This window comes from Schistocerca gregaria, chromosome 11, assembly GCF_023897955.1.
Source record: "Schistocerca gregaria isolate iqSchGreg1 chromosome 11, iqSchGreg1.2, whole genome shotgun sequence".
NCBI classification, from domain to species: Eukaryota; Metazoa; Arthropoda; class Insecta; order Orthoptera; family Acrididae; genus Schistocerca; species Schistocerca gregaria.
In genome coordinates, this window is record NC_064930.1 from 96,504,894 (window position 1) to 96,530,308 (window position 25,415).

At 42.6% G+C, this 25,415-nt stretch overlaps 1 protein-coding gene across 6 annotated transcripts in view; it reads left to right on the top strand.

Annotated features, from left to right (window-relative positions):
• Window positions 1–25,415, top strand: part of LOC126294978 (uncharacterized) — a 59,409-nt gene that overhangs the window by 20,213 nt on the left and 13,781 nt on the right. For all 6 annotated transcript variants that reach the window (XM_049987208.1, XM_049987212.1, XM_049987213.1 and 3 more), the window contains exons 3-4: window positions 6–294; window positions 17,862–18,052. In XM_049987208.1, coding sequence (XP_049843165.1) covers window positions 6–294; window positions 17,862–18,052 — 480 coding nt within the window. The remainder of the gene's footprint in view (window positions 1–5; window positions 295–17,861; window positions 18,053–25,415) is intronic.

The following is a 25,415-nucleotide window of genomic DNA, read 5'->3' on the forward strand; positions in this document are numbered from 1 at the left end:
CGCAGGTACTGAAATCGAAATGCGGACACGAAGCTGACAGCGTAGCAGCTGCGAGTGCCTCGGAAATGGATCCTGGTGGCAGTGTGTCGGGCTTCCCAGTCAGCTCCCACACTGTGAATGACACATTGAAGTTCGTCCTGCTCAAACTGCCTCATCTTGGCGTATCATCGCAGGACGAGGGCAAGGTGCTTGCGGTCCTGCGGGTGTTCGCTGCCTCTCTGGCAGACAGTTCGCTCGTCTTTGCCGGCATCTACCTTCGCCCGTTGATGTACAAGATGTTGGACTGCTTGCACAGTAAGTGTCAGTACAGTGTTGTGTTAGCAGCACTAGTAGGCAGTGTAGTAAGCCCTGGATGGGAAATACTAACACAAATTATTTACTGAGGAACGGAAAAATGTATGGAAACAGACCTCGGGGAAGGGTACTTTGCGTTCTTGAAACTGACTACTGGATAGAAGACAGGTCTATAATCTGTCTGTAATTTTATTCAGTCTGTACACTGAGCAATCAATCAGTCTAGGAAACATAGGAGAAATATCAGAAGGGATTAAGGTTCACTGAGGAAACGGGAAAAAAGCTTTGATGTTTGATGACAGTACTGTCCTTGTGTCAGACTGCAAAGGACATGAAAGGGCATTTAATAGTGGTGTCTTGGAAAACAGGATATGAAATGAATATCAACAAAGGTAAAGGATACTGGAATGTAGTAAGGTAAAAGTAAATGATGCTGACGGAGTTAGATTAGGAAATGAGATAATAAAAATAGGTGAGTTTTGCTTTTGGGGCAGAAAAAACTGATAATGGCTTAAATGAAGACTGGCTATAACAAGAAACAAACTTCTTTTAAATAAAAATTTGTTAGCATGTAATGTAAATTTAAATGTTGGGAAGCCTATTCTGAAGGAATTTTTCAGGTGTGTAGCCACGTACAGAAGTGAAACGTGGAAAAAAACAGTTCAAATGAGAAGAGAAGGTTTTGAAATACAGTCCTACCAAAGAATTTAGAGACTGGATGTGTAGATCAAATAATTGAGTAAGAGGTACTGAATCAAATTTGTGAGAACATAAATTTGTGTCAAAATCTGAGTAAAAGAAGGGATTAGTTGATGAGAGACACCCTGAGGCATGTTGAGGAATTGTCAGTTTGGTAACCGTAGGAAATGTGGCTCGATAGAAATTGTAGAAAGAGACCTAAGACATAAACTCAGTATGCAGGTTTAATTGGGTGTACATTGCAGTAGTAATCCAGAAGATAGACTAATGTGGAGATCTGCACTGACCAGGTATTTGTATTGAAGACTACCACAAGTGGACAGTTACAGTCCAGGGAATAGTACGTCCTTGAGCTGTTGTACTTAGCTCTAAAATCATATTGTGAATTCTGAAAGTGAGTTTATTTATGCTATTAGGTTGGTGCATAAGTTTGTAGCGGTTTTCTTCTGCATGTTGGTATCCTGATTGCTGTGGGTTTGTTTATAATCATTTTTTTTAAATTTGTAGTTCACTGTTTATGTAGTCATTTTGTCATGTAGAGATAGTGAGTGGAGCTGTGGATGCGAAAAAATGGAATGTCAAGTGGAGAAATATGAATGTGTCCAACATGTTGTTCTGTTTGATTTCAGTAGAGGGATGACAGCAGTGGAGGCAACCAGAAACATTTGCTCCATGTTGGGGGGGGGGGGGGGGGGGGAGGGGGGGGGGGTAGTGCCATCATACCATCATGCAGCATAGGGAAAGAAAATAGTTTTATCGGTTTAAGGAAGACAGTTTTTGATATTAGTGCACTCCACGTCCAGGAAGACCTTCAGGATTTGAGGAAAATCATTTAAATGCATTAATCCACAGTGATCCATTTCACTGTACTCAAGAACTGGCGCACCTGATGAACTGTGATCCTTCCACCATTGTGACATTTGCTTGCAATGGGGAAGGTTCAAGAATCAAATATATTAGTACTACATTCTCTCTGACAAACTCGCAGAAATTAGCATGTGGCCGTATGTGCATGTCTGCTTGATCAGTTGGCTCGTGAAAAACACCAACCATTCCTGTGCCGCATCATTACTGGTGTCTTTCTGCTAACATAAAGAAAAGGGAGGAATAGTTGAGCCCAAACTGTTCTTGCTTGATGACTCTTATAAGTAATTCACTTTACCTGTTTTGTTGCTCTCGGTAGCTGGCGCCTCTTCTCTCGATCTTTATAACCGACTGAAATGTGATGGTGACAGGTGGATAGTTTGAATAATGTGGCCCACACAGTATGTAATGTTAGATATTAGTCACTTCTAATGCCACTTTTGAAGTTGTTGTTGTTGTTGTTGTTGTTGTTGTTGTTGTTGTTGTTGTTGTCTTCAGTCCTGAGACTGGTTTGATGCAGCTCTCCATGCTACTCTATCCTGTGCAAGCTGCTTCATCTCCCAGTACCTATTGCAACCTACATCCTTCTGAATGTGCTTAGTGTACTCATCTCTCGGTCTCCCTCTACGATTTTTACACTCCACGCTGCCCTCCAATGCTAAATTTGTGATCCCTTGATGCCTCAAAACATGTCCTACCAACCGATCCCTTCTTCTAGTCAAGTTGTGCCACAAACTTCTCTTCTCCCCAATCCTATTCAATACCTCCTCATTAGTTACGTGATCTATCCACCTTATCTTCAGTATTCTTCTGTAGCACCACATTTCGAAAGCTTCTATTCTCTTCTTGTCCAAACTAGTTATCGTCCATGTTTCACTTCCATACATGGCTACACTCCAAACAAATACTTTCAGAAACGACTTCCTGATACATAAATCTATATTCGATGTTAACAAATTTCTCTTCTTCAGAAATGCTTTCCTTGCCATTGCCAGTCTACATTTTATATCCTCTCTACTTCGACCATCATCAGTTATTTTACTTCCTAAATAGCAAAACTCCTTTACTACTTTAAGTGTCTCATTTCCTAATCTAATTCCCTCAGCATCACCCGATTTAATTTGACTACATTCCATTATCCTCGTTTTGCTTTTGTTGATGTTCATCTTATATCCTCCTTTCAAGACACTGTCCATTCCGTTCAACTGCTCTTCCAAGTCCTTTGCCGTCTCTGACAGAATTACAATGTCATCGGCGAACCTCAAAGTTTTTACTTCGTCTCCATGAATTTTAATACCTACTCCAAATTTTTCTTTTGTTTCCTTTACTGCTTGCTCAATATACAGATTGAACAACATCGGGGAGAGGCTACAACCCTGTCTCACTCCTTTCCCAACCACTGCTTCCCTTTCATGCCCCTCGACTCTTATTACTGCCATCTGGTTTCTGTACAAATTGTAAATAGCCTTTCGCTCCTGAAGTATTAATGGTTAATAGTCAGTTCAGATTTTATAGTTCTTTTGTGAATGCAGATAAAGGAAATTGACACACTATGATTGGTTACAATTCTTTCTATACAGGTTTAGTGCAGAAGACCTACTCTTGATTAAATAATTAGCAATTGTTTATAGTGTGGTGAAAGGATAATCAACATAAGTCACAAGATTAACCACAGTGTTGAGGTGAAGAATAATTTCATTGAGGAAGGGGGGGGGGGGGGAATTAAATATTAAATGAGGCTGCCCAGGTATATACGTTTGCACTAGTTAGCATTGCCTATTGCTTCATTAAATTGTTATTGCAGCAGTATACATTGACAAAATTAATCACAGTCATCTAAGGTGAATGCAAATTTACAGTGCAAAGTAATTATAAGATATTTTCATTGAGTTTATAAATGACACACAACAGGACACAGAATGCTACTCAAAAACAGAACATTTTGTGAGCTGTTAAAATTGTGGTGAACTTTCCTGTAATGACCAACATAATAGTAGCTTCTGTGATTTCTGGCTCCAGACTACAGATTCCAAGGCCCATATGGCCTTGTGAAGACTAGCATTAGAACAATTTATTTTGTTAACTGCATGATAATTTGAAAGTGGGTAGGTTAAATTTGGCTGTCTTAGGTGAACTGCAATGTTTTGCTAAAATCTAGCTTACAAAAAATGTTACTGGTTAGAAGTTTAGAAAAAATGTGGATACTGTTGTACTTCTGTGCATAGTAAATTACATGAATCTAATAATGAGTGCTGTACATCACATCCTTATATATAAAATTCTTGTGTCACAGTGTTAGTTGCCATACTCCTCGGCTTGATAGATTCTGATGGAGATTTTACATGTACATTCGGTAGGTCTGAGAATCGGTCTTAATCTATTTTTCATACCCATAAGTGAGAAGAGTGGTCCACCCTAAAAAAATATAATTTTTTGGACAGAACTTTTTTATTTTACTTTTTCAGGAAGTGGCATTAAAAATACACACAACCCTAAATTTTCGCCCTTCTACCACCAATGCCTATTTTTAGTAGTGGTTTTAGTAATTTTTAGTAATTTAATAATTTTCAACCCTGATTGATAACTGATCAATTATCACTTGATCAGTTATTCCCACCAGGTGTCTACCAGTGATAGTCTTTCACTATTCAATAGATAGGTAACTGAAGAAAACCCACCAAAAGCAGCGACTTGAATATTCCTCTTTGAAGACCAAGAAGTTTAACTAGGTAGCATGTGCCATTCGCCAAACCGACATTTAGGCCTAGAGTACACACATCAATTTTTATCGTATGGAAATATATTGTACGATCAAATTCTTTTAGTGGAACAGAGAAGTTCCTATGCTCTCCTTTGTTCCTCTAAAATAATTTAATTTTACAATATTTTTACATATGATTAAAAATCGATGCATGTGCTCTTGGCCTTATTCGTAATGCTGGCAAACACGTTTGGACATGAACATGTTTGTATGTTCATGGACAAGCTGTGTATCGGCTGCAGTTGTTAAATCTATGCGATCTACTGTAGAAATGCTAGAACTAATAGTGGCAGATACTGCAGGACTTCCCCCTAAGCCTTTCCTCGCTCCCTACAGTTTTCGGCCATTATTATTGTTCGTATCACGAGCTTCCGCCAACAGCAGCTATTGTGTTACACGTATAAATTATTCTTATAGACTAGAGATAATTTATAGGGCAAAACAATGTTTGAAGGGTCAGCTATAACAAATAAAGATTTTCAGAGGCAGAATGAAGTTTGCCGGGTGTAGCTAGTAGTACAGACAAATTAAGGTAGTAAAAGATCAAAAATCTAACAGTGGTTAGGGCAAAATCTGCAATAAAAATTGGTAATAGGTCAGAATTTAATTATAACAGAATATATTTAGTTTCAGGTAATTTGAAATATGTTACTGGAAAGTTGGAATGCTTACTTTTTGAATGGTGTTGGCCATTATTAGATTCTGTCAATTAGCTTTTCTTCTTCTTCTTCTTCTTCTTCCTCCCCCCCCCCCCCCTGCCCCACTTACTGGACTGTGGTATAATCTTTAATTAACTACACACATCAAAAACGTTTTGCATTACCCTGGTTCCCAGAACTCCTGAAAATAGATGTTGACTGCAGATATTGTATCACACACACAGTCCCTTGACTGTTCAGAAATGTCACTAAACCCGTACAAAGATGTAAACAGCCATGGATGAGGAGCAATGCCTATTAGATGGAGGAGGTCCGACAGCCGATCAGTTCCAGTCATTCCACGTGGAGGGAGGTACACGGCTCATATTGTCTGTAGTTCAACCATGCCTAGATAGTCAATACCCTGGTTCGATCACGTCCGCATTGTTACTTTGTGCCAGACAGGACTCTCAACAAGGGAAATGTCCACACGGCGTGAACCAAAGGGATATTGATCGGATGTGGAGGAGATACAGAGAGACAGGAACTGTGGATGACATGCCTCGCTTAGGCTGCCCGAGGGCTACTACTGCACAGGATGACTGCTACCTACAGATTATGGCTCAGAGGAACCCTGACAGCAATGCACAGGACATCATGTTAAGGCTCAAATTGTGCACAATAGGCTGCAGTGATGCGCAACTTCACTCCCGACGTCCATGGTGAGATTCATCTTCGTAACCACAACACCATGCAGCACGGTACACATGGGCCCAACAACATGCTGAGTGGACCGCTCAGGATTGACGTCACGTTCTCTTCACCACCGAGTGTCGCATATGCCTTCAACCAGAACAATCGTTGGAGCCGTGTTTGGGGGCAACCTGGTCAGGCTGAACGCCTTAGACACTGTCCAGTGAGTGCAGCAAGGTGGAGGTTTCCCGCTGTTTTGGGGCGGCATTATGTGGGGCTGACGTTGGCTGCTGGTGGTCATGGAAGGCGCCGTAACAGCTGCATGATATGTGAATGCCATCCTCTGACCGATAGTGCAAGCATATCGGCAGCATATTGGTGAGGCATTCATCTTCATGGATGACAATTCACACCCCCATCGTGCACATCTTGTGAATGACTTCCTTCAGGATAACAACATCGCTCGACTAGAGTGGCTGCATGTTCTCCAGACATTAACCCTATTTAACATGCCTGGGATACATTGAAAAGTACTTTTAGTGGACGTGACCCACCAACCACTCTGAGGGATCTACACTGAATCGCTGTTGAGGGTGGAACAATCTGGGCCAACAGTGCCTTGATGAACGTGTGGAAAATATGCCGCGACGAATACAGGGATGCATCAGCCACAATGAATACAGGGCAATGCAGGAGGATGCACTATTGGGTATTAGAGGTACCGGTGTGTACAGCAATCTGGACCACGAGCTCTGAAGGTTTCGCTCTATGGTGGTAAAACATGCAATGTGTGGTTTTCATGAGCAATAAAAAGGGCAGAAATGATGATTATGTTGATCTCTCTTCCAATTTTCGGAACAGGTTCCGGAACTCTTGTAACAGAGGTGATGCAAAACTTTCTTTGACGTATGTATAACTTTTGATTAACATAATCTACAGCCAAATCAATGACATCAATGGAATCAGTGCAGTAAGAATAAATTTAAAGATGATTACAAATTTTTCATGTACCTGTCACACACGTTACAACTATTTTGGAGGTATTATAAATTTGGAAAAAAAAAATTAAATTTTAGGAGGCCGATGACGAGAGAGTACCCACTTGTTACACCGGACTGATGATCCTGTATTGTATGGATTTACTGTGATTAAATCAGGACTATGAAATTGCAGTCATTAAGAGTTGTATGTAAAGGTTTAAAGTATTATGATGCCTGGATGGTCAGTGTGTTGTTGCTGTAGAATGCCAGTACGACATCAGCATATTAGGGTGGGCAGCTGATGTGAGAAACCAGATTCCTCACTGCTGTGGAATCGTAAATGCAGTGGTTATTCAGCAGAGTTCATACAGCCAATGTGGGTGGATTCCCTATCATGGTAAACTCCAGGCAGCAGTGTCGGTCCCAGTGGCTGTCTGGCTCACAGTGGGATGTTTCTCTTTCGAGTGTATACATATGATGAGTTGACTGCCACACCATGAGTAGGGAACATTCGTATCTCAGAAAATGTCACAAGGTTATTAGGAGTAAATATTCTCTTTAAATCACTTTGTTATTAGACATTGACAGAAAACAACCGTGGAACTAAGCTAAGTAGTGAATATAGACGAAACTCCTCATGAGCCAAGTAACAGAACTGTTGCCATGAAACGTGCTAAATCTGTAACTATAAAAATAAATGGACAAGAAATTCATTACACAGTTGTCCTATCATGTTGTGCTGATGGTATTAAACGTAATCCAGTGATCATTTTCGAGGGATAAATGATGCCAAAACCTTCTGAAATGCCGCCAGTTTTTGGTAACATACATGACAAATGTTGGATGGACGAGGCTGGTATGACAAAATTATGGTTCAACAGAATGCGGGATACAAGGAAAGGTGCTTTATTGAAGAAGAGTCCTCTTCTTGTGCTAGATCAGTTTGGTAGTTATTTGAAAAATTCTGTGAAAGAGAAATTGAGACAGGGAAATACAGAGCTTGCTGGTTATTCTTCACAATTGCAACCCCTAGATGTCTTGATAAATAAATCATTTAGAGTGTACAAGATGTGATTCAGAAGTTTCTAGGCTGATTCATTTCTCAGTACAGGAGCACGAGCGGACCTGTTCTGCCGGGTGGGAGAAGTAGTGGGGGGGCCTCAGGGAATGAACTGACACTGTGGCAGTTGCCTCCAGAACTGTGAAGAGAGCGTATCGCTTGTAACGTGAGTGTCTGTCATTGATCTCGGCTGAAAAGTGGGAGAAGTGTAAATGGAGCAGCACTCAGAGCAGCGTTATGCGCTTAAGCTTTGCATACAACTCAACAAAACTGCCACGGACACTCCCGGTATGATTCAAGAGGCCTCTAAAGAAGATAGTTCGCCACGTCCGCCCGGCAATCGAGGGCGATTGGATTCTCCACCACGACAACGTGCCCGCTCATATGTCGCGCGCCGCGACCGAAATTTTGGTCAAGTTCAACATGACAACACTACTGCAGCTACCCTACAACCTTTTGAATCACACCCCGTGTATGTCAGAGGAGTGGAATAAATGGATGACGGATGAAACCAACATCAATTCACACTAAAGGGAGCTTTAAAACAACCTCCAAACAGTGTGTCGGTGTATGAAACAGTCATGGTCTAAAGCGAGAGAAGACATTATTGTTAAATCTTTCGAGAAGTACGGCATAAGTAAGGTTCTCGATGGCAATGATGATCAGCTTATTTATGAAAAAGACAACAGTGAGGGAGGAGGAGGAGGAGGAGGAGGAGGAGGAGGAGATGATTTGAAGGGTCAGTGGTCAGTTCAGTTGTATAAACTAAGACTTCTTTAGTCTGACTTTGCAGTTTAATAATAAAAATGGAAAAGGTTATTTTTTCAAAAAAAATTCCTTCAAAATTAAGGTACATCTTATAGTCTGTAGCATCTTATAGTCCGTAAAATACAGTATGTTTTTCAAATTACATAAAATGTTTATAAAAGACACGACTTTTTTTTGCTGGCATGAACATCTTCAGTGGAACATTGATAACACTCTCGAATAACCCATGTTACATTAAAATGGAAGGCACAGATAGCAGATTACTGTCACAGCAGAGCTGCGTCAGTCGTCAGTCTCGGCGATGGCAGGATGGCAGTGACAACAGGCTCGTCTGTAGGCTGGCTGTGCCGTGCCCATGTGTGAATGCAGCCATTGGCCAGTGCCTTGCTCTAGGGTCTGAGGCTAGAAGTGTGCAGGTGTGGACTGCAAACCCGGACCTCTCGGTGGTGGCCCACAGTCTGTCGAAGGCAGTTTGTAGCAGGCCACAGCTGGAGCCTGCCAGTCCGGGCCCCGGTAGTATCAGGTCTGGGCGTTGTCTGTAGACTGTTAGCTAATTGAGGTGGGCGGCTAGTTGGAGACTTCGTGTCGCTTTGGCACTTTTTGGGTGCACACGTCAGAACTGTATGTGCAGCAGGCTGGCCTGCCCAGCTAGAGGTTGTGAAGTCTACTAGGGAAGGTGTTGGCATAACAGAAGATTCTGTAGCCCCACATGGGTGCCTGTTTTCATATAAGGGCTGAGTGGATTTGGTAGACTCTGAATGAACCGTTCATTGAAGTCTTTTTGCAAAGGTTTACAGATATTTAAATTAAATTGTTCTCAGTTCTTGTAAATTAGGTTTATAAATAGTGATACCGATCATTTTTAGTCTTGTTTATTTGTAAGTGCAGTGTGAATGAATTTTACTATTTGATGTCAAGTTCTTTAATATTATGGACTTGCAGCCTCAATGAGTGTATTAAAATAGGTCACTGTACATCAGATATAGCACACATTCCATTTTCCAGTGCTGCTGGCTGGTAGGCACTTAACATATATGCTGTCAATAGCAGACAGATTTCAGTAAAGTGTTTGTACAAAACACACACACACACACACACACACACACACACACACACACACACACACACACACACACACACAGTGTGAAACAGCGCAAGATGGATAGGTTGTATAAGATAAATTGTTGGAAAGGCGAATTGCCGACTAAGGTTTACTCTGGGAGTTCTGGGTAGCTGTAGTGGGCCTGTGATGGAGACCATGTATAGAATGCTTTCCAGTCCATTTCTTGTGTCAATGTGATTTCTTTGTCTACTTTGCCATTCTTATTCCCAAATTTTATAGCATACATTTTGTCCTCCATATCAGCACTGTAACTGTTACTTGTTACTAAGTGTCTTAGTACACACAACTCTACGATGATTTCATTTTGTTGTAAATGGAGGTTAACAGTTCTGTTTAGTGCGGAGCAAGAAAGAGCACACACAGTTACCGATTCTACCATTAGTGATTCTTTTAACTGTTTTGTTTTACTATTTTGATGAATATGTCCTGTATGATAGCTCTTCATTTTTAATCTCACATTATGTGTGTTATATGGTTTATAAGCTATCATTATTTACCACAGTTTAGTTGTTCAGCATAATGTTATCCACACGGGTGGTGTGCAGTTTGAGTGCCGAGTGTGCTGTTGACCAAATATAAAGTGCCGTTGACTGATCAGTCTTTGATGCGTATACCTCTAACATTACATTTGTTGCGCGTTGACTTATTTTGTACAGCTGCAGCTGTATTTCAACCTGAGTGTGAATAACATGTGTTCGTACACACACTATTCATGTCAGTGATAATGGCCATTAATTTCATTGTAAGTACTCTGTGCTCACAAGCAGTTTCAGTCCATGGCACTATATGTGATGTATCTGTCTTCTATTTATTTACGGATTGCCAAAGGACACACAGCTCCACAAGGCCATTGTTATTATTAAACTGTTTGTATGGTGTAACATCGCATTAAATTTTTCAAGTAAATGAATGTTGGCAAATTGCAGATTTTGTAATTGGGTTGTTTTCAAAATCAACCTTATGCAAACACAATTAGTTTTTCTGTTTTAACCCAGGCATGTTTCGACACCTGTGTCATCTTCTGTGGGTCAGATTATTTGTTTCTGTCAAGTATGATAGGTAATTCAAATAATTTAACTGGCATAGGCCTAAGAATTAAAATATGTGCAATTTGTTTTGTTTTGTTTAGACACTCACCTTAAAATTACATCGCTAAATGAACTGCATTATTATACACTGGTGTCTGTGCACCTTTTCCGTCTCTCTCTCTCTCTCTCTCTCTCTCTCTCTCTCTCTCTCTCTCTCTCTCTCTCTCTCTCTCTCTCTCTCCAGCATGTGCAAACTAACCATGAAGAAAATTAATGCGTATTTATCAAGAACTGTTTCATTGGTAGGGGTTATGTGCGTTTCTGTACGTACAAAACAAAAAAAATCCGAAGAGCACAACGCAATCATCACCAGAGCAGACAAAGGGGATACACTTGTACGTATGACTGGGGCAGAGTATATAAATAAAACAGAAGAATTTATAGAAAAGAACATCATTGTCAAATTATTCAAGATTGTACCATGAGGTACCAAAGAAACATACAAAACTCTGAGTCACCGTCACAAAACTTGAGCCAAATACATGACACAAGAATCTCAAAACACCCAGATTCAGTAGTTTACAAAAAAAAAAAAAAAAAAAAAAAAAAAAACTGTCCAATTAGGCCCATAATCCAGTTTCAAAAATGCTCCATCTTACCACCTAGCTAGACACCAACGTACATTATCACAGAACTTATACACTTTCACAAATGACAGAAACCTAAAAAATGCTAGTGAACTGCAGATTGCAAAATTAGATTGCTTTCACAGTAAAGACATTTTGACTGTTAAAATTTTATCAGCAAATTGTCGAAGTTCCACAATTTACTGTCCTGCAGGAAATTTGTCATAGTCAGATTGATTTCAGGATGGAGAGTTGTCTGAAACCAAAGTAGAAAGCTCTGAAATATTTAGTGAGACACAGAACGAATAGCCAAAGACAGATTAGATGCTGTAGATGGGGGTTGTGTTCATTGCAATCTATAAAAACATTATCTCTGAGGTCAATTTTTAGTCTCAATGTGAAGTTACTTGGGCACGTATAACAAGTCTAGGTGAAATAAAGTTAATCGTTTGATATTTTTACCAACCATCCAATTCTGCCGTGACAATTTCATTCATTCGAAGAAAGTCATGCAATATTAGGTGGAGGCTACTGTAACCTACCTATTACAGTCTGTGATGTCTATGGATTTGTTGCAGGGGGTACAGACAGGCAGTCTTGAAAAGTTCTTTTTGAGACAATTTTCCTAAAAAATTCTTAAGCAGCTACTTAACAACCCACATGCAATGGAAATATTATAGACTATATAGGAACAAATAGGCCCGGTATTATCAATTATCAATATAGGAAAAGGGATTAGTGATAATGATGTCTAATGATGTCATCATAGTGCCAATGCTGGAGGGATATCATTTAGTTTCAGTATGGTGGATGTAGAGGAAGTGTGGGCAAAGTTTAAATGGATTCTAAATCGTGCTCTGGAGAAGTATGTGCCGAGTAATGGATTAGGGATGGAAAAGACCCATTGTGGTTTAATAACAAAGTTCAGAAAATTCTGAGGAAGCAAAGGCTGTTGCACTGTCGGTTTAAAAGAGAAGACACAAATGGTGACAGGCAAGTCACTAGAGATTGTGCATCTGTAGAAACTACCACAATCATACCTTACAGGGGAGAACATTAAAAAATTCTGGTCCTACATAAAATCGTTAAGTGGGTCTGAGGCTCCCATTCAGTCTGGTGTGGCAGTAGAAGACAGAAAAACGAAGCAATTGAGTGGTGATCTGAAACTGGAGAGTGCATTCTGTCAGATATTCAAAATGACCTTAAACCTCTGTTGCCATTGATATTCACTCTGCTGCATGCACTGCACCACACACAAACACAGTATATGGAATGCTGCTCCTGGGATAGGAGGGAGAGGATTTACATCCTCCACATGTCACAGTCGGCGTCTCCCTTCTGGTCACCCTGACTTTTCATTGTTTGCTCGAGATTATTTACAGCAGACATCAGAGTTATCTGGGTTAATGTGTCATCGAGCTGCACTGGTAACTTATAAAAGCAGACTCCAAAATACTTTTTTATTTATATATTTATACTGTATTTACAAAACATCATTCTACTGCCACATTTGATAGCCCACAGCATCACTTCAGTATTACATGCTGGTAACTCAAGACTTTGCGATGTTACACTTGATACACACTTTTTCGTACGATTTGCTTTCAGTTCAATTTTGAGAAGTATATTTTTTTCCACTTTTTCCTAATGACTGTTCTTATTTTCCAGAGTAAAATACAATTTAGTGAAACAAATTTTGTCGTGCATACTTTAATAACGGAACAAAGCATTTCAGTCTGTCGGTGTGTGCGATAAGGGATTCCTCGATCACATAGCCTTTTCTCTCTCCCTCTGCCAAGGACTCCAGTAGGTGACTTATATGCTTATATACGGCATGCTCATTATCAGGGTGTAGATTGAAGCCTGCACCATTTCTGATCGTTCTAAATGAAAATACAGAGTATACTTCAGGCTCCAGTTCTTATTTTTTCAAAATGTGGCCAAATTATGCACTGATAATCCACAAAACTATAGACTTACTGGATGAGATTAAGATAAGTGAACACAAAATAAGCAGTCTCGCATATGCGAATGATGGCAGAATCGATTGAAAGTTTGCAAAGTAATATTTCAGAGCTAGATCAGAAATGTAAGGACTACGGTATGAAGATTAGCATCTCCAAAACGAAAGTAATGTCAGTGGGAAAGAAATATAAACGGATTGAGTGCCAAATAGGAGGAACAAAGTTAGAACAGGTGGACGGTTTCAAGTACTTAGAATGCATATTCTCACAGGGTGGCAACATAGTGAAAGAACTGGAAGCGAGGTGTAGCAAAGCTAATGCAGGAGCGCTCAGCTACGATCTACTATCTTCTGCAAGAAGGAAGTCAGTACCGAGACTAAGTTATCTGTGCACCGTTCAATCTTTCGACCAACTTTGTTGTATGGGAGTGAAAGCTGGGTGGATTCAGGTTACCTTATCAACAAGGTTGGGGGTTACGGATATGAAAGTAGCTAGGATGATTGCAGGTACTAGTAGATGGGAACAATGGCAGGAGGGTGTCCACAATGAGGAAATAAAAGAAAAACTGGGAATGAACTCTATAGATGTAGCAGTCAAGGCAAACAGGCTTAGATGGTGGGGTCATGTTACACGCATGAGAGAAGCAAGGTTACCCAAGAGACTCGTGGGTTCAGCAGTAGAGGGTAGGAGGAGTCGGGGTAGACCAAGGAGAAGGTACCTGGATTCGGTTAAGAATGATTTTGAGGTAATAGGCTTAACATCAGAAGAGTCACCAATGTTAGCACTGAATAGGGGATCATGGAGGAATTTTATAAGGGGGGACTCTGCTGCAGACTGAATGCTGAAAGGCATAATCAGTCTTAAATGATGATGATGATGATGATGATGATGATGATGATGATGATGATGATGATGATGAATCCACAAACCACATAATTGCCACACAAGTAATATGGAGCTTGCTGTACTTAAATATATTTTTATGTAGCATTTGTGCTTCATATCATAAGGATGTAGCAAGTTTACAGAATATTTTACATAGCTGCATTTAAATAACGGCTGCATGCTGACCACTCACCGGTTAGTTTATATAACAATAAAAACATTTAGTTTAGAAAAAAGCAGTGCATATTTTTTTGTGCTGTAGTAGCTAAAAGACTTGAAACAAAAATTCTATGCAATAGGAAGAGATGATTTTGAGAAACTTTTAGCTTAATTCTGTCAGGCATTTTGTATAACTGCTTAAACAATCAGTTTTTAGCCCCTTCTGAGCAAGTCATTTATAATCGTATGAATTTTTTCGTACAGAACCGTAATGTAAACTGTTTACTATGTTCTGAATAACAGTAAATTATTGCATAATAGAATTGCGAAAGCAAGTTGATTGTATTCAGGATTCCAATACACGATATTATTCCCCATTCTTATAGCTAAAAAACCCTATTCTTCTACACAATCTCCATTCGGCGTGACAGCATTACGCCGCCTTACTGCAAGGGCCCGTACGTCCGCACGGTACCAGGTCAGAGCTGACGTCTTGCTGCATCGGTAATCTCCCTGTTGTCAACAAACTGCTTCCTGTGGAGTGCATCCATCATTGGGCCAGTCGGCAGTGCGTGATCCGGGCTGTAAGATGGATGAAGAACAGTCAAGTGAAGTTTTGTGTGCTGCTCTCAGGTGCGCAGATTCTGGGGAGGTCTTGCATTGTAATGGAGGAGGAGGAACTAGTTTACACTTTGGTGTGACAAAAACACTGAAGTCATTTTTTCAATTTCCTTTGGGTAGCACAGTACAATTCAGAGTTGATCGTTGCACTACGAGGGAGAACATCAAACAGAACAATCTCTTCAGATCCTAAAAGACCGTTGCCGTGACTTAACTGGCTGAAGGTGTGGCTAATTTCCAATTTGAAGTGACAAACTTACGTTTCTTTGCCTGTTATAATGATCAACAAAAAATTATTACAATCGGACTCTTAATAAATGTGTGAGCAATTCTGCGCAAATAGTCCTTCATTGTTCTTTACGGTCTTCTTTTAGGCGGCGAGGAAGCCAGTGGGCTCTCACCTTCGTGTACCTAGACTGGTGGATCAGTGTGAGCACTACCAGTAGATGTGCAGCAAAGCTTTTGACTGTGATTTTTTTGTCAATCGTGTGAAATGAAAGTGTCCACAAATTCCGACATTACAGCAGTCACAGCTGTGTGTCGACGGACGGCACATGGGTGATCGGATAGGTTTGTGTGTCCTTGTTGCAGTGATGGCCGATAGCTTGTCCGACGACTTGCTGTGCTTTCATTCACTTACGTGTCTCACTAGACTCACTGCGAGAGTCTACAAATATCCGGAAAGCCCTGGTTTTCCGTGAAAAGAAACTTGATGATAGCTTTCGGCTCGGAATGCACCTCCGTAACGGACAGCATTTTTAATGCTGCATATAACGCCGCCTGTAGTGGAACTGTAGGGGCCAAAGTGCGTATTTTCCACCATGTCCCACAACAAATTCTGTATTTTATCAACTGAAATTGGCCGAGGAAAATAAATGTTGCATTACTTGTTGAGTGCCCTTGGTATTTACTCTGGAGCTGTGGTTAAGATGTGTAACTTGTTAAGTAGGGTTAAAGTTGACTGTAGGAGACTGTATTTAATTCTTACTGTGCACATATTTTTTAATAGTGGCTAAGCTCAGAATATAATTCTGTGTATTACCAATTGAAAATGAGCAAAATATGATAACTTTCCAATTTGCGACATGCATTGATGCACAGTTTATAAGTGGTTTTGACATGACAATGTAAGGCTAGCATGAATCTGCACTGGGCGGAGTGGCCGAGCGGTTCTAGGCGCTACAGTCTGGAACCACCCGACCGCTACGGTCGCAGGTTCGAATCCTGCCTCGGGCATGGATGTGTGTGATGTTAGTTAGGTTTAAGTAGTTCTAAGTTCTAGGGGACTGATGACCTCAGAAGTCAAGTCCCATAGTGCTCAGACCCATTCGAACCATGAATGTGCTTGCTGTGTTGTTTTGCCTACATTTTGGGTACACACAAGAACCGGCATATTTTATCTTACAATAGTATTACTGATAATGTAATTCAAATTAATGATGAATATGATAGAGGGAAACATTCCACGGGGGAAAAATGTCTAAAAACAAAGTTGATGTGCCTTACCAAACAAAAGCGCTGGCAGGTCGATAGATACACAAAAAAACACAAACATACACACAAAATTGAAGCTTTCGCAACCGAAGGTTGCTTCTTCAGGAAAGAGGGAAGGAGAGGAAAAGATGAAAGGATGTGGGTTTTAAGGGAGAGGGTAAGGAGTCATTCCAGTTCCGGAAACGGAAAGACTTACCTTAAGGGGAAAAAAGGACAGGTATACATTCGCGCACACACATACACAGACACAAGCAGACATTTGTAAAGGCAAAGAGTTTGGCTCCAGGGATTGGAATGACTCCTTACCCTCCCCTTAAAACCCACATCCTTTTGTCTTTCCCTCTCCTTCCCTCTTTCCTGAAGAAGCAACCGCTGGTTGTGAAAGCTTGAATTTTGTGTGTGTGTTTGTGTATCTATCGACCTGCCAGCGCTTTTGTTTGATAAGTCACATCAACTTTGTTTTTAGATATATGATAATGTAATTCCATTGATTGTAACTGACATTTTTGGAAACCTGCATTGGTGTTCATTTTTAAAATAAAGAACAGTGCATCAGTTTCATTGTTTAAATCACAAAGGGCTACAGATTTTCAGTGTTATTATATGTCTGTGTAATTTCAAACTCAATCTTGTGAATTAAGTACAATCAATAAAACATTTGAATTGATTCTCCAGTAGCAGTATGCTAAAAAATTACTGCTGAAGGCATTTCAGGTTTCATTCACATGGGGGAACAGCAAGAAAACTTGGTCAGCTATTTTCAGATTAGGTGTATCATAAAATTCCTGCATGTTTGCTTGAATGATTGCAGTCGGTATATGAAATACTTTGTCACGAGTTTATCTTTGTTAGTGGGAGAGCTCTGTGGTTGTTTAGAATATCTCAATAGCCTATGTGTTGTACAGATGACATTTAGTACAATTTTAGAAAATATATTCTTTCTAAGTATGAAGAGTAGTACATATAAGTATTGAGACATGGAAATAATTACAGTTAAATAACTAATTTGGTGTGCATTATTGTCATAATCATAACTGTAAATCTAAATGCGGGCAAGAGCAGCCTGTGATGGAACATTTCCTGTAGCCATAGATTGTCGATACATTTTTTGGAATACAATTTAACTTTAAGCAGACTGCATCTCTTCCTATAGATTGGATGTTCTGTGGTGCCGTCTGAACCATTTGCTCGTATCTTTTTACAGTCGAGACGTGGCCCGACGAGAAGTACCTGAAGCTGGTAAAGACGCTGCACATTCGTGAGTTCAGCGTGTTCGGGCAGTACGCGTCTGTGAGGGCGCTGGTGGACCGGCCTGTGCGAGATGACAGGAGTGCCCTCAAAGGGTGTGTGGCCTGGGCTATACTGCAAGTGCTCCACGGTGTCGCGCCTGACAAGGTTTGTCGTTCTTTGGCTTCTCCCGCTGTACAGCAGTCGTAAGGCGAATCTCGGGTACTCGGTGTCGGATGTGCACAGTATTTCGACGAGCGATCCTGTCGCCACCACAGTGTGTGCAGACTCGTTGATCTGCTTGTTGTGGGCAGGTGATTTATATCCCCTTCCCACATCTCCAAAATTGTTCCGTACACTGATGTGACTACAGTTATGTTCTTGGTGAAGTTTCGGCCTTGTGCTCAGTATAATAGAGGAGGAAAATGAGGTACTCGGCTGACACGACCAGATGGGGGCAGTGGCGGGTGGAGTGCCGTTGGCCGTTGCCATCGGTGTTGCCTCTGCCACGAACACTGCACTGAACGTGACCACAGCATACGGAACCACTCCAGAGTCCGGAGGGAGAGGATTTCTAACCTGTATGCCCCCGTAGGTGATTTCAGCAGTGCACCTCGTAACTGAACGTTTTTGGTACCTGATGACGCTACATACTCCCTCTGCCATTTCTTAATTCCCTGCCTGTTTATAGTACCGATTTTGTTGTTCTTCACTGGCCAATGCCTGGAACAGTTTCAGCATTGTGTGTGTTGTCCTAAGTACGTGTGGACACTTTCCACTGAAGCAGCTTCGTTGGACAGCTTCTGGTCATCTATTATCCAATATTTGTCCTGTGGTTCTGTGAGCCGTTGTGACTTACACAGTTTGCATGTGAATGATTGTGGTCAGGTAATCAGTATTCTACCATCCTTCATTCAGAGTCCTGTTTTGTATTACGTTTTTATTCAGCCTTGCAGCTTGTCCTGAAGGAGTTCAGTACCGACGAATGATCACGAGGTACGCAGAATTGGCGTCATTACAACACGAAAAGAGCATAGAAAATTCACCTGACTTTATTTGCACATATCTTAAAGACTGAACTATTAACAGTTCAACAGTTAGATTATTACTTTTGCTACTTGTGGGCCCCTACATTGATTTTCTTGCATCTTTGTAAACACTAGTGGGTGATCAGTTTGACAACAGTGTGCCCATTTTCTATTATTAAATTGTATACATTATGAATTCTTATACCATTATGGTATCTGTTTAATGATTACTGTGGTGAACGTTTTTAAATACGATAATATTCGTGTCATTAGCTGTTGGGAGGCTGAGGCTACTGCATATGTTACAATCGGCATTCTCTTCTCTCAGTGTGTTCTCAGGCAGACTGCCTCTTGCCTCAGCCACTGCTGGTGGCATCAGTAGTCTTGTAACCGGAATCTGACACGATCGAGAGACACAGGCCGACTGGCAGGGCATTGACGGTGAGTCACAAAAACCCACAGAAAGACAGCCCCTGCTCTGCCAGTTTTATAGGGCTCTAGTGAGTGCCGAGAGGCTGTCACGGCGGGCGTGGTGTGCGCACAGCGGAGTGGCAGCAACAGCAGCACTCTCGGCAGCTGTTGTCTACGTCCGTTTTCTGGTGGGCTGTCCAAACTGTCGGACCGGTATACCTGATAACCTACTCCTGAAATGGGCGCACAGAGCCTGAAGTGTGCTGGCCGATGTTTAGGGAGGTGAACAGGTGGTGTCACGTCAGTGGAAGTGCCAACTGGGAGAAGGAACACAGGATGTCAGGCACTGCGGTTGGGGAACTGCAGTGTGGTGGATGACTGCGGACCGACCAGAGGCAGTGGCGATGTCTCGGCATCCGTACCTGTACCTACGGGAGCTGCCGACAGTGACCTGGAGTGCAAATGGTACTCGTGAGGTGGAGGGTCATGTTAGGGCGGGGACTCCAACTCAGAGTGATCCACTGCTGGAGGTGGGGACGGAGTTGGTTCATGTGCCGATGTTCTGAACTTCTCGGGCTATCAACTATAATAAGGCACCACCCATGAGTGGCAACCACTGTAGCTGGCATCTGAGAGGCTTTTGCCCCATAGGAACAGGCTCAAACAGCCGGACTAGTAGGGCATCATCCTGCATGTTGGGTCTGGGGTTACTTGGGTTGGGGTGCTAGGAGATGGAGGAGGGTACATGGCTCATGACCATGAAGGAGTTCTGCCGGGTTGTGGTCATGGACAGGGGTGGACCTGTAGGTGCTCAGGAACACAGTGAGTGCTGCTGTCGCCGCGTTTAACATTTATTGCTTGTATGTGCACACCATCAGCTTGCTTCACCATTGGAGGAGGGGTGAAATGGAGGGTTTTTGATGCCATTAGAGGTGCAGAGCTGTTCGAAGACTGTAGGAGTCAGTTGAAGCCCGTTGTGCTTGGCAATGGTACGGGGAATCCCTTCATTGGCAAGAATCTCGAAGGCCATTCAGCTTAGCCGCTCTGGTGGTAGATATTGTGCTGGCCACCGAGGGGTAGTTTGAATGAGTGTCCTCAACAATAAGCCACATTGAGCTGAGGAAGGGGCCAACAAAATCTAGATGAATGCAGTCCCAAGGGTGACGGTGAGTAGGCCAGGGGGCCAAACATGGGTGGAGCGAGGACTTTCATCCGAGACATGCCCCAGTGCTCGTGATGGAAGAGTTTCGAGGCTTGAGTGCATGAAGTATACGGGTGACAAGATGGTGGGTACCGGCCTCTGCATCAAGCAGGAGCACATTGGAGATGGACATACAAACAATGAGAGAGGCAAACGCAGGCCTAGACCTTGGGACCAGATGACTTTTTAAAAAAAAGTGGTCGACCCACGGAGGACACAGTGTGACATGCTGCAAGATAGTCGCAGCATTTGTCTGCCATTACACGAGTAGCAGTGATGGGAAACCCATCGATGTTAAAAGCAGGAGAGCTCCAGTTTTTTAAACACTGTGTGTGGTCCTGAGAGTAAGTGTAAGAGTGCATCTGCAATTGCATGTTGTACCGTAGGTTTGCACGTGATAGTGTAATTCTAGGAGCTAAGGAAAAGGGCCCAACACTGTAGCCTCTGGGCCGTCCACTCTGGAAGCAGAGATTGTGACCCAAAGAATGCTACGTGCAGTTTATGGTCTGTAATGAGTGTATACTGCGACCCAATTACATACACCTGACATTTCTTCAAGGCAAAGATGATTGCCAATACCTCTTTCTCGATCTGGGAATAATTGTTGGGCAGGCATCAGTGTTCTGGGTCACAGGTGATAGATTGCTCTGTACCATCATCATTACGATGTGCCAGCTCTGCACCAATGCCATAGGGAGAAGCATACGCAACCAAAACGAGGGGGCGTGATGAGGGAAAGAGGGGTTAAGGCTGTGTGCAGAACGTAACATGCGCTTCAGCTGTGTGAAGGCCTGCTCACTGGCCACTGACCACTGAAACGAAATGTCTTTCTTTCACATGTTTGAGGGGCTGCATAATGTTTGCTGCCTGCAGGAGGAACTTAGAATAATAATTTACTCTTCCAAAATAGCCTGCAACTCCTAGAGGTTTTGGGTATGTGGGAGAGAGTCAGTAACAGAAACGTTATGGCCAGTGGGCTGACTCCCGTCTATGGGGAGCAAGTGGGCCAGGTAGACCACGTGTTCCTGGAAAAACTGGCATTTGTGCAGATGGTACTTGAGCCCTGCATCCCACAGTGTAGTAAAGAGGGTATGTAGGTTACACAGGTGGTCTTGGCACCTCGTACGTGTAACAGTTAAGTCATCCAGGTAATTGGTACAAGCTGGGATGGACGTGGTTAACTGTTCCAGGTATCTTGGGAAGTTCATTGAAGCAGAAGGGATCCCAAAAGGCAAATGCTTGTATTTGTATAAGCCAAAAGGCATATTGAGGACGACAGCGTGTTGTGATTTCCCATCTAGTGGTATCTGTAAGTAAGCTTCAGCAAGGTCTATTTTAGAAAAACATTAATCTCAAGAGGAGATCCTCTTCATGTGGTATGGGATAGGTTCTACTAGAGCTTGGACATTGATCGTTGACATAAAATCTCCATAAAGCCAGAGGGAACCATTTGGCTTTAGACTATGACGAGGGGTGTGGCCCGAGCACTAGTTTTGGCCAGTTCTGTCCCATGCTTCGAGAAGGCAGCAGAATTAGACCTTAAATGGCTGTCTGTAAGGAGAATGGAAGAGTATGTACGTGACAGAAACGGGCACCGCATCTAAATGTAAAGAAATATGTGCCTCAGGATAGGTGGTGCACCTCAAGCCAGGCTCAGAGAGGTGGAAGAGGCACAACAGTCACAAAGTTTCTGGACGGGGTCTGTCTGAGATGACCTGAACTTTCTGTGATGGAGAACCCAAACAGTGAGACAGCATCCAGGTCGAAAATGGTGCCAGAGGAATGACTGTTGACAACACACAGCATTAGCAGCTGTGTAACCCTCTTGTAGGTGGCTGTGGTGCTGAATTGACCTCTGAGGAGAATAGTGCAGTCACCATATGTGACCAACTTGCGAGAGGGCAGGCCCGACACTGAGTAATGTCGGGAGATTGACCGGGGAAACCGGTGCTCCCGTGTCTACATGGAAATGAACGTCCTGACGAGTAGTTGTGAAATTAGTAAACGAGCTGTGGGTGCAAGGATTGTCCTGGTCAGCGGTGGCCTGAAGCTCGTGCACCATCCGCTGACACAAGTGAGGAGTAGGGTTAGACTGATCTTATGGCAGACAGTTCAGAGATGTCAATCCTTGATACACAAATGGAGTATACCCAACAATTGGGGTAATCTGCCGTTGGTGCCTCACAAAACAGTCAGGACAAGAAGGCAGACCCGGGGGGTGTGCCGACACAGCTGCACTAGCTGCTCAGAGGTCATTGGCACATCCAAAAGTAATTAATCACGCTGCCACCGTCGGGATGATGGCTGGCGAGATTTCTGTCCCCGTGGGTACAGGTCTTAAGATGTTCATTTGCTGCCTGCACCATCTCGAAAGAAAGTGTGATTTTCAGTATGTCATCAAAGAAAACTTGAGGGCTTCGGTGCAAACTTCTGGATTGGAAGCCAATTGAACCACTTTGTCATGGATCAGGGAATCGCCATATGACGTTTTGCAGGACGGGTTGGCACAGGTAAAATCGCAGTGAAGACTTGAACTTTGCATATCAGTCACCCATGATCGATAAGACTGGTTCGCTTGTTTCTGGTACTGATGTAATGCAATGAAATCACGTACAACAGTTGTGAATTATAGGTCAACAATAATGAACATATTTTCTCAAACGTTAGGGCAACAGGGTTTGAGAGGGGAGTCAATTTCTTAAGTAAGAAAAAGGTCTCTGAGGAAGCCCAAGAAAGGAAGAGCAATTGTTGGAGATGGTCATCAGAAAGCTGAAAAGCGGCGCAGTGGCTGGAACACTGTAAATACATTTCCCAGTACTCCTCGGTATTGTTAAATAGTGGAAATAAGGGTGGGCACGACTGTCTGGGATGTGACCACAGTTGCAACCAGCCAAGGGCATCGACGGTGAGTTGCAAAAACCAACAGGATGACAGCTATGGACAACAACAACAACAAAGACAAAAACCACGAACATATACGGCGGTGTAAAAGTCCGAAGAGTAAACCAGATCGAGAGTCTAGACTTGGTGAGATCAGGAACCGACAACAGTGCATACGATGAACAACACAAGGGTGCAGCCAAAACAGGACTGGCTTCTGAGCCGCTGCGCTGCCGGCTTTATAGTGCCCCCGTGAGTGCCCGTAGGTTGGCGCGGAAGTCGTGGCCCACATGTAGAGCAGTGACGGCGATAGCAGCACTCGCATGTTATAGGGGCACCACCTAGCAGCTGTTGTCTATGTCCGTGTTTTCGGGCGGGCTGTCAAAATTATCGGGCTGGGATACCAGTTGTAGTTAATCTTATGCTCAACCTTTGACTCTCTCACTTGCGCTGAAGGTGACTTGACCAGTCGCAGTAACTTTTTAATTAAAATGATTGGAAAGGAACATACTGTTTCTGAAGGAGACATCAGAACCTGATGATAACAGGGTCACTTAAGGAAATACTGTGCGTATCCGAAACAGCACCGACAGTACACGTGTGGACTTCTGTTGTGTAAGGTTTGTTTCTCGACTGTCTGCAGTCAGCAGTTGCTATGCTTTATGGCAGGTCCAGATGTGGTAATTAAGTCTCTCCCTGCCTCATATTCAGATGGTGACTTATCTGGGAAATCTGGTAAACTGAGAATTCTTGGGGAAATTTGACAAACTGCCTATTGGCTTCTGTCTCGAGTTCTTCAGCTGGCATTCGTCTGATGATTTTACTGACATTTCGCCGGCAGGAATGGCTGGCATTGTCAAAGCTTCACCCTCCATTGCCGGTGGTGAACTGGAGCCGAGCTCGCAGCCGCAGACTATATGTACCTGACGCACCGACGTCTGAAGGCTTCTCCGCGGTCATTTCCGGTGCGGTTCTCCTCTCGCTACCTGCGACAGTCCTCGCTGCAATATGGGAAGCCAGGATCCGTTTACTTTAAGGCTTTTCGCTTTCTCGTTGAAGCTATTACTGTGTTTTGTATTTCTACAGCTTCTCTGAACAAGCGGGAACGATAGTGCTTCTCTGCAGCCAGAACTTCGGTGTCGGCGAATTTTATTACGTGGTCGGTCTCGCCCAGCGCATGCTCTGCCATAGCCGATTTCTCCACCTGCCCCAACCTGCAGTGTCGCTTATGTTCTTTGATCCTGGTGTTGCTTGATTGTCCAGTCATTCTGACATAAACTGTTCCGCACGTGCGTGGTATGCAGTTTATTCCCGACAATGCGAGTGGGTCACTTTTCTCCTATGCCTATGTAACACTCTCTTCGAGCTTCCTTGTCGGTTTGAAATTTGTCTTTTTCCATGTTTGCACAATATACGGCGGATTCTGTCCGTCACTCTGGGAATGTGTGGCAAAAAGCCCATTTCAGACATCTATTTTTCTGATTTCCTACTTCGCCAAGTGTTTGGCTCTGTTACAGTTCTAATATAATTTGTGGAATGCCTATTGCTCCTCAGAACACTTTCCAAGTGTTGCATTTCACGTCTTGAGGTGCAGTGGCTCACATATTTGTCCTGCTCCTATTAAGAGTATATTAAATCATACCTCTTTCCTGGCTCTGGTTGTGGTTTGATAGTTTCTGCAGGTACCAGTCCGTGGATGTCAGTTTTTGATACATGTTGTGTTGCAGGTTTTTGCCACCCCTTGTGACCAGAACATCTAGAAATGGCAGTTTTTTTGTCCTTTCCTACTTCCATGGTAAATTTTAGCTAGCCACATTACCTCCTTAAGTAGGGAAAAGTGTAACTATTTAAGTCTTCAGAAAAATGAGTAGTTCTTGTATTTTATTTTCCTTTTCACTAAAAAATATGTAGTGTTATATGTAATATGCAGATTCAAAATTTGTACATGGCAAGCTATTAGTTATCATGGTGTGGTGAACTTCAATTTTCCTTTGAGTGGCCACTTCACCCC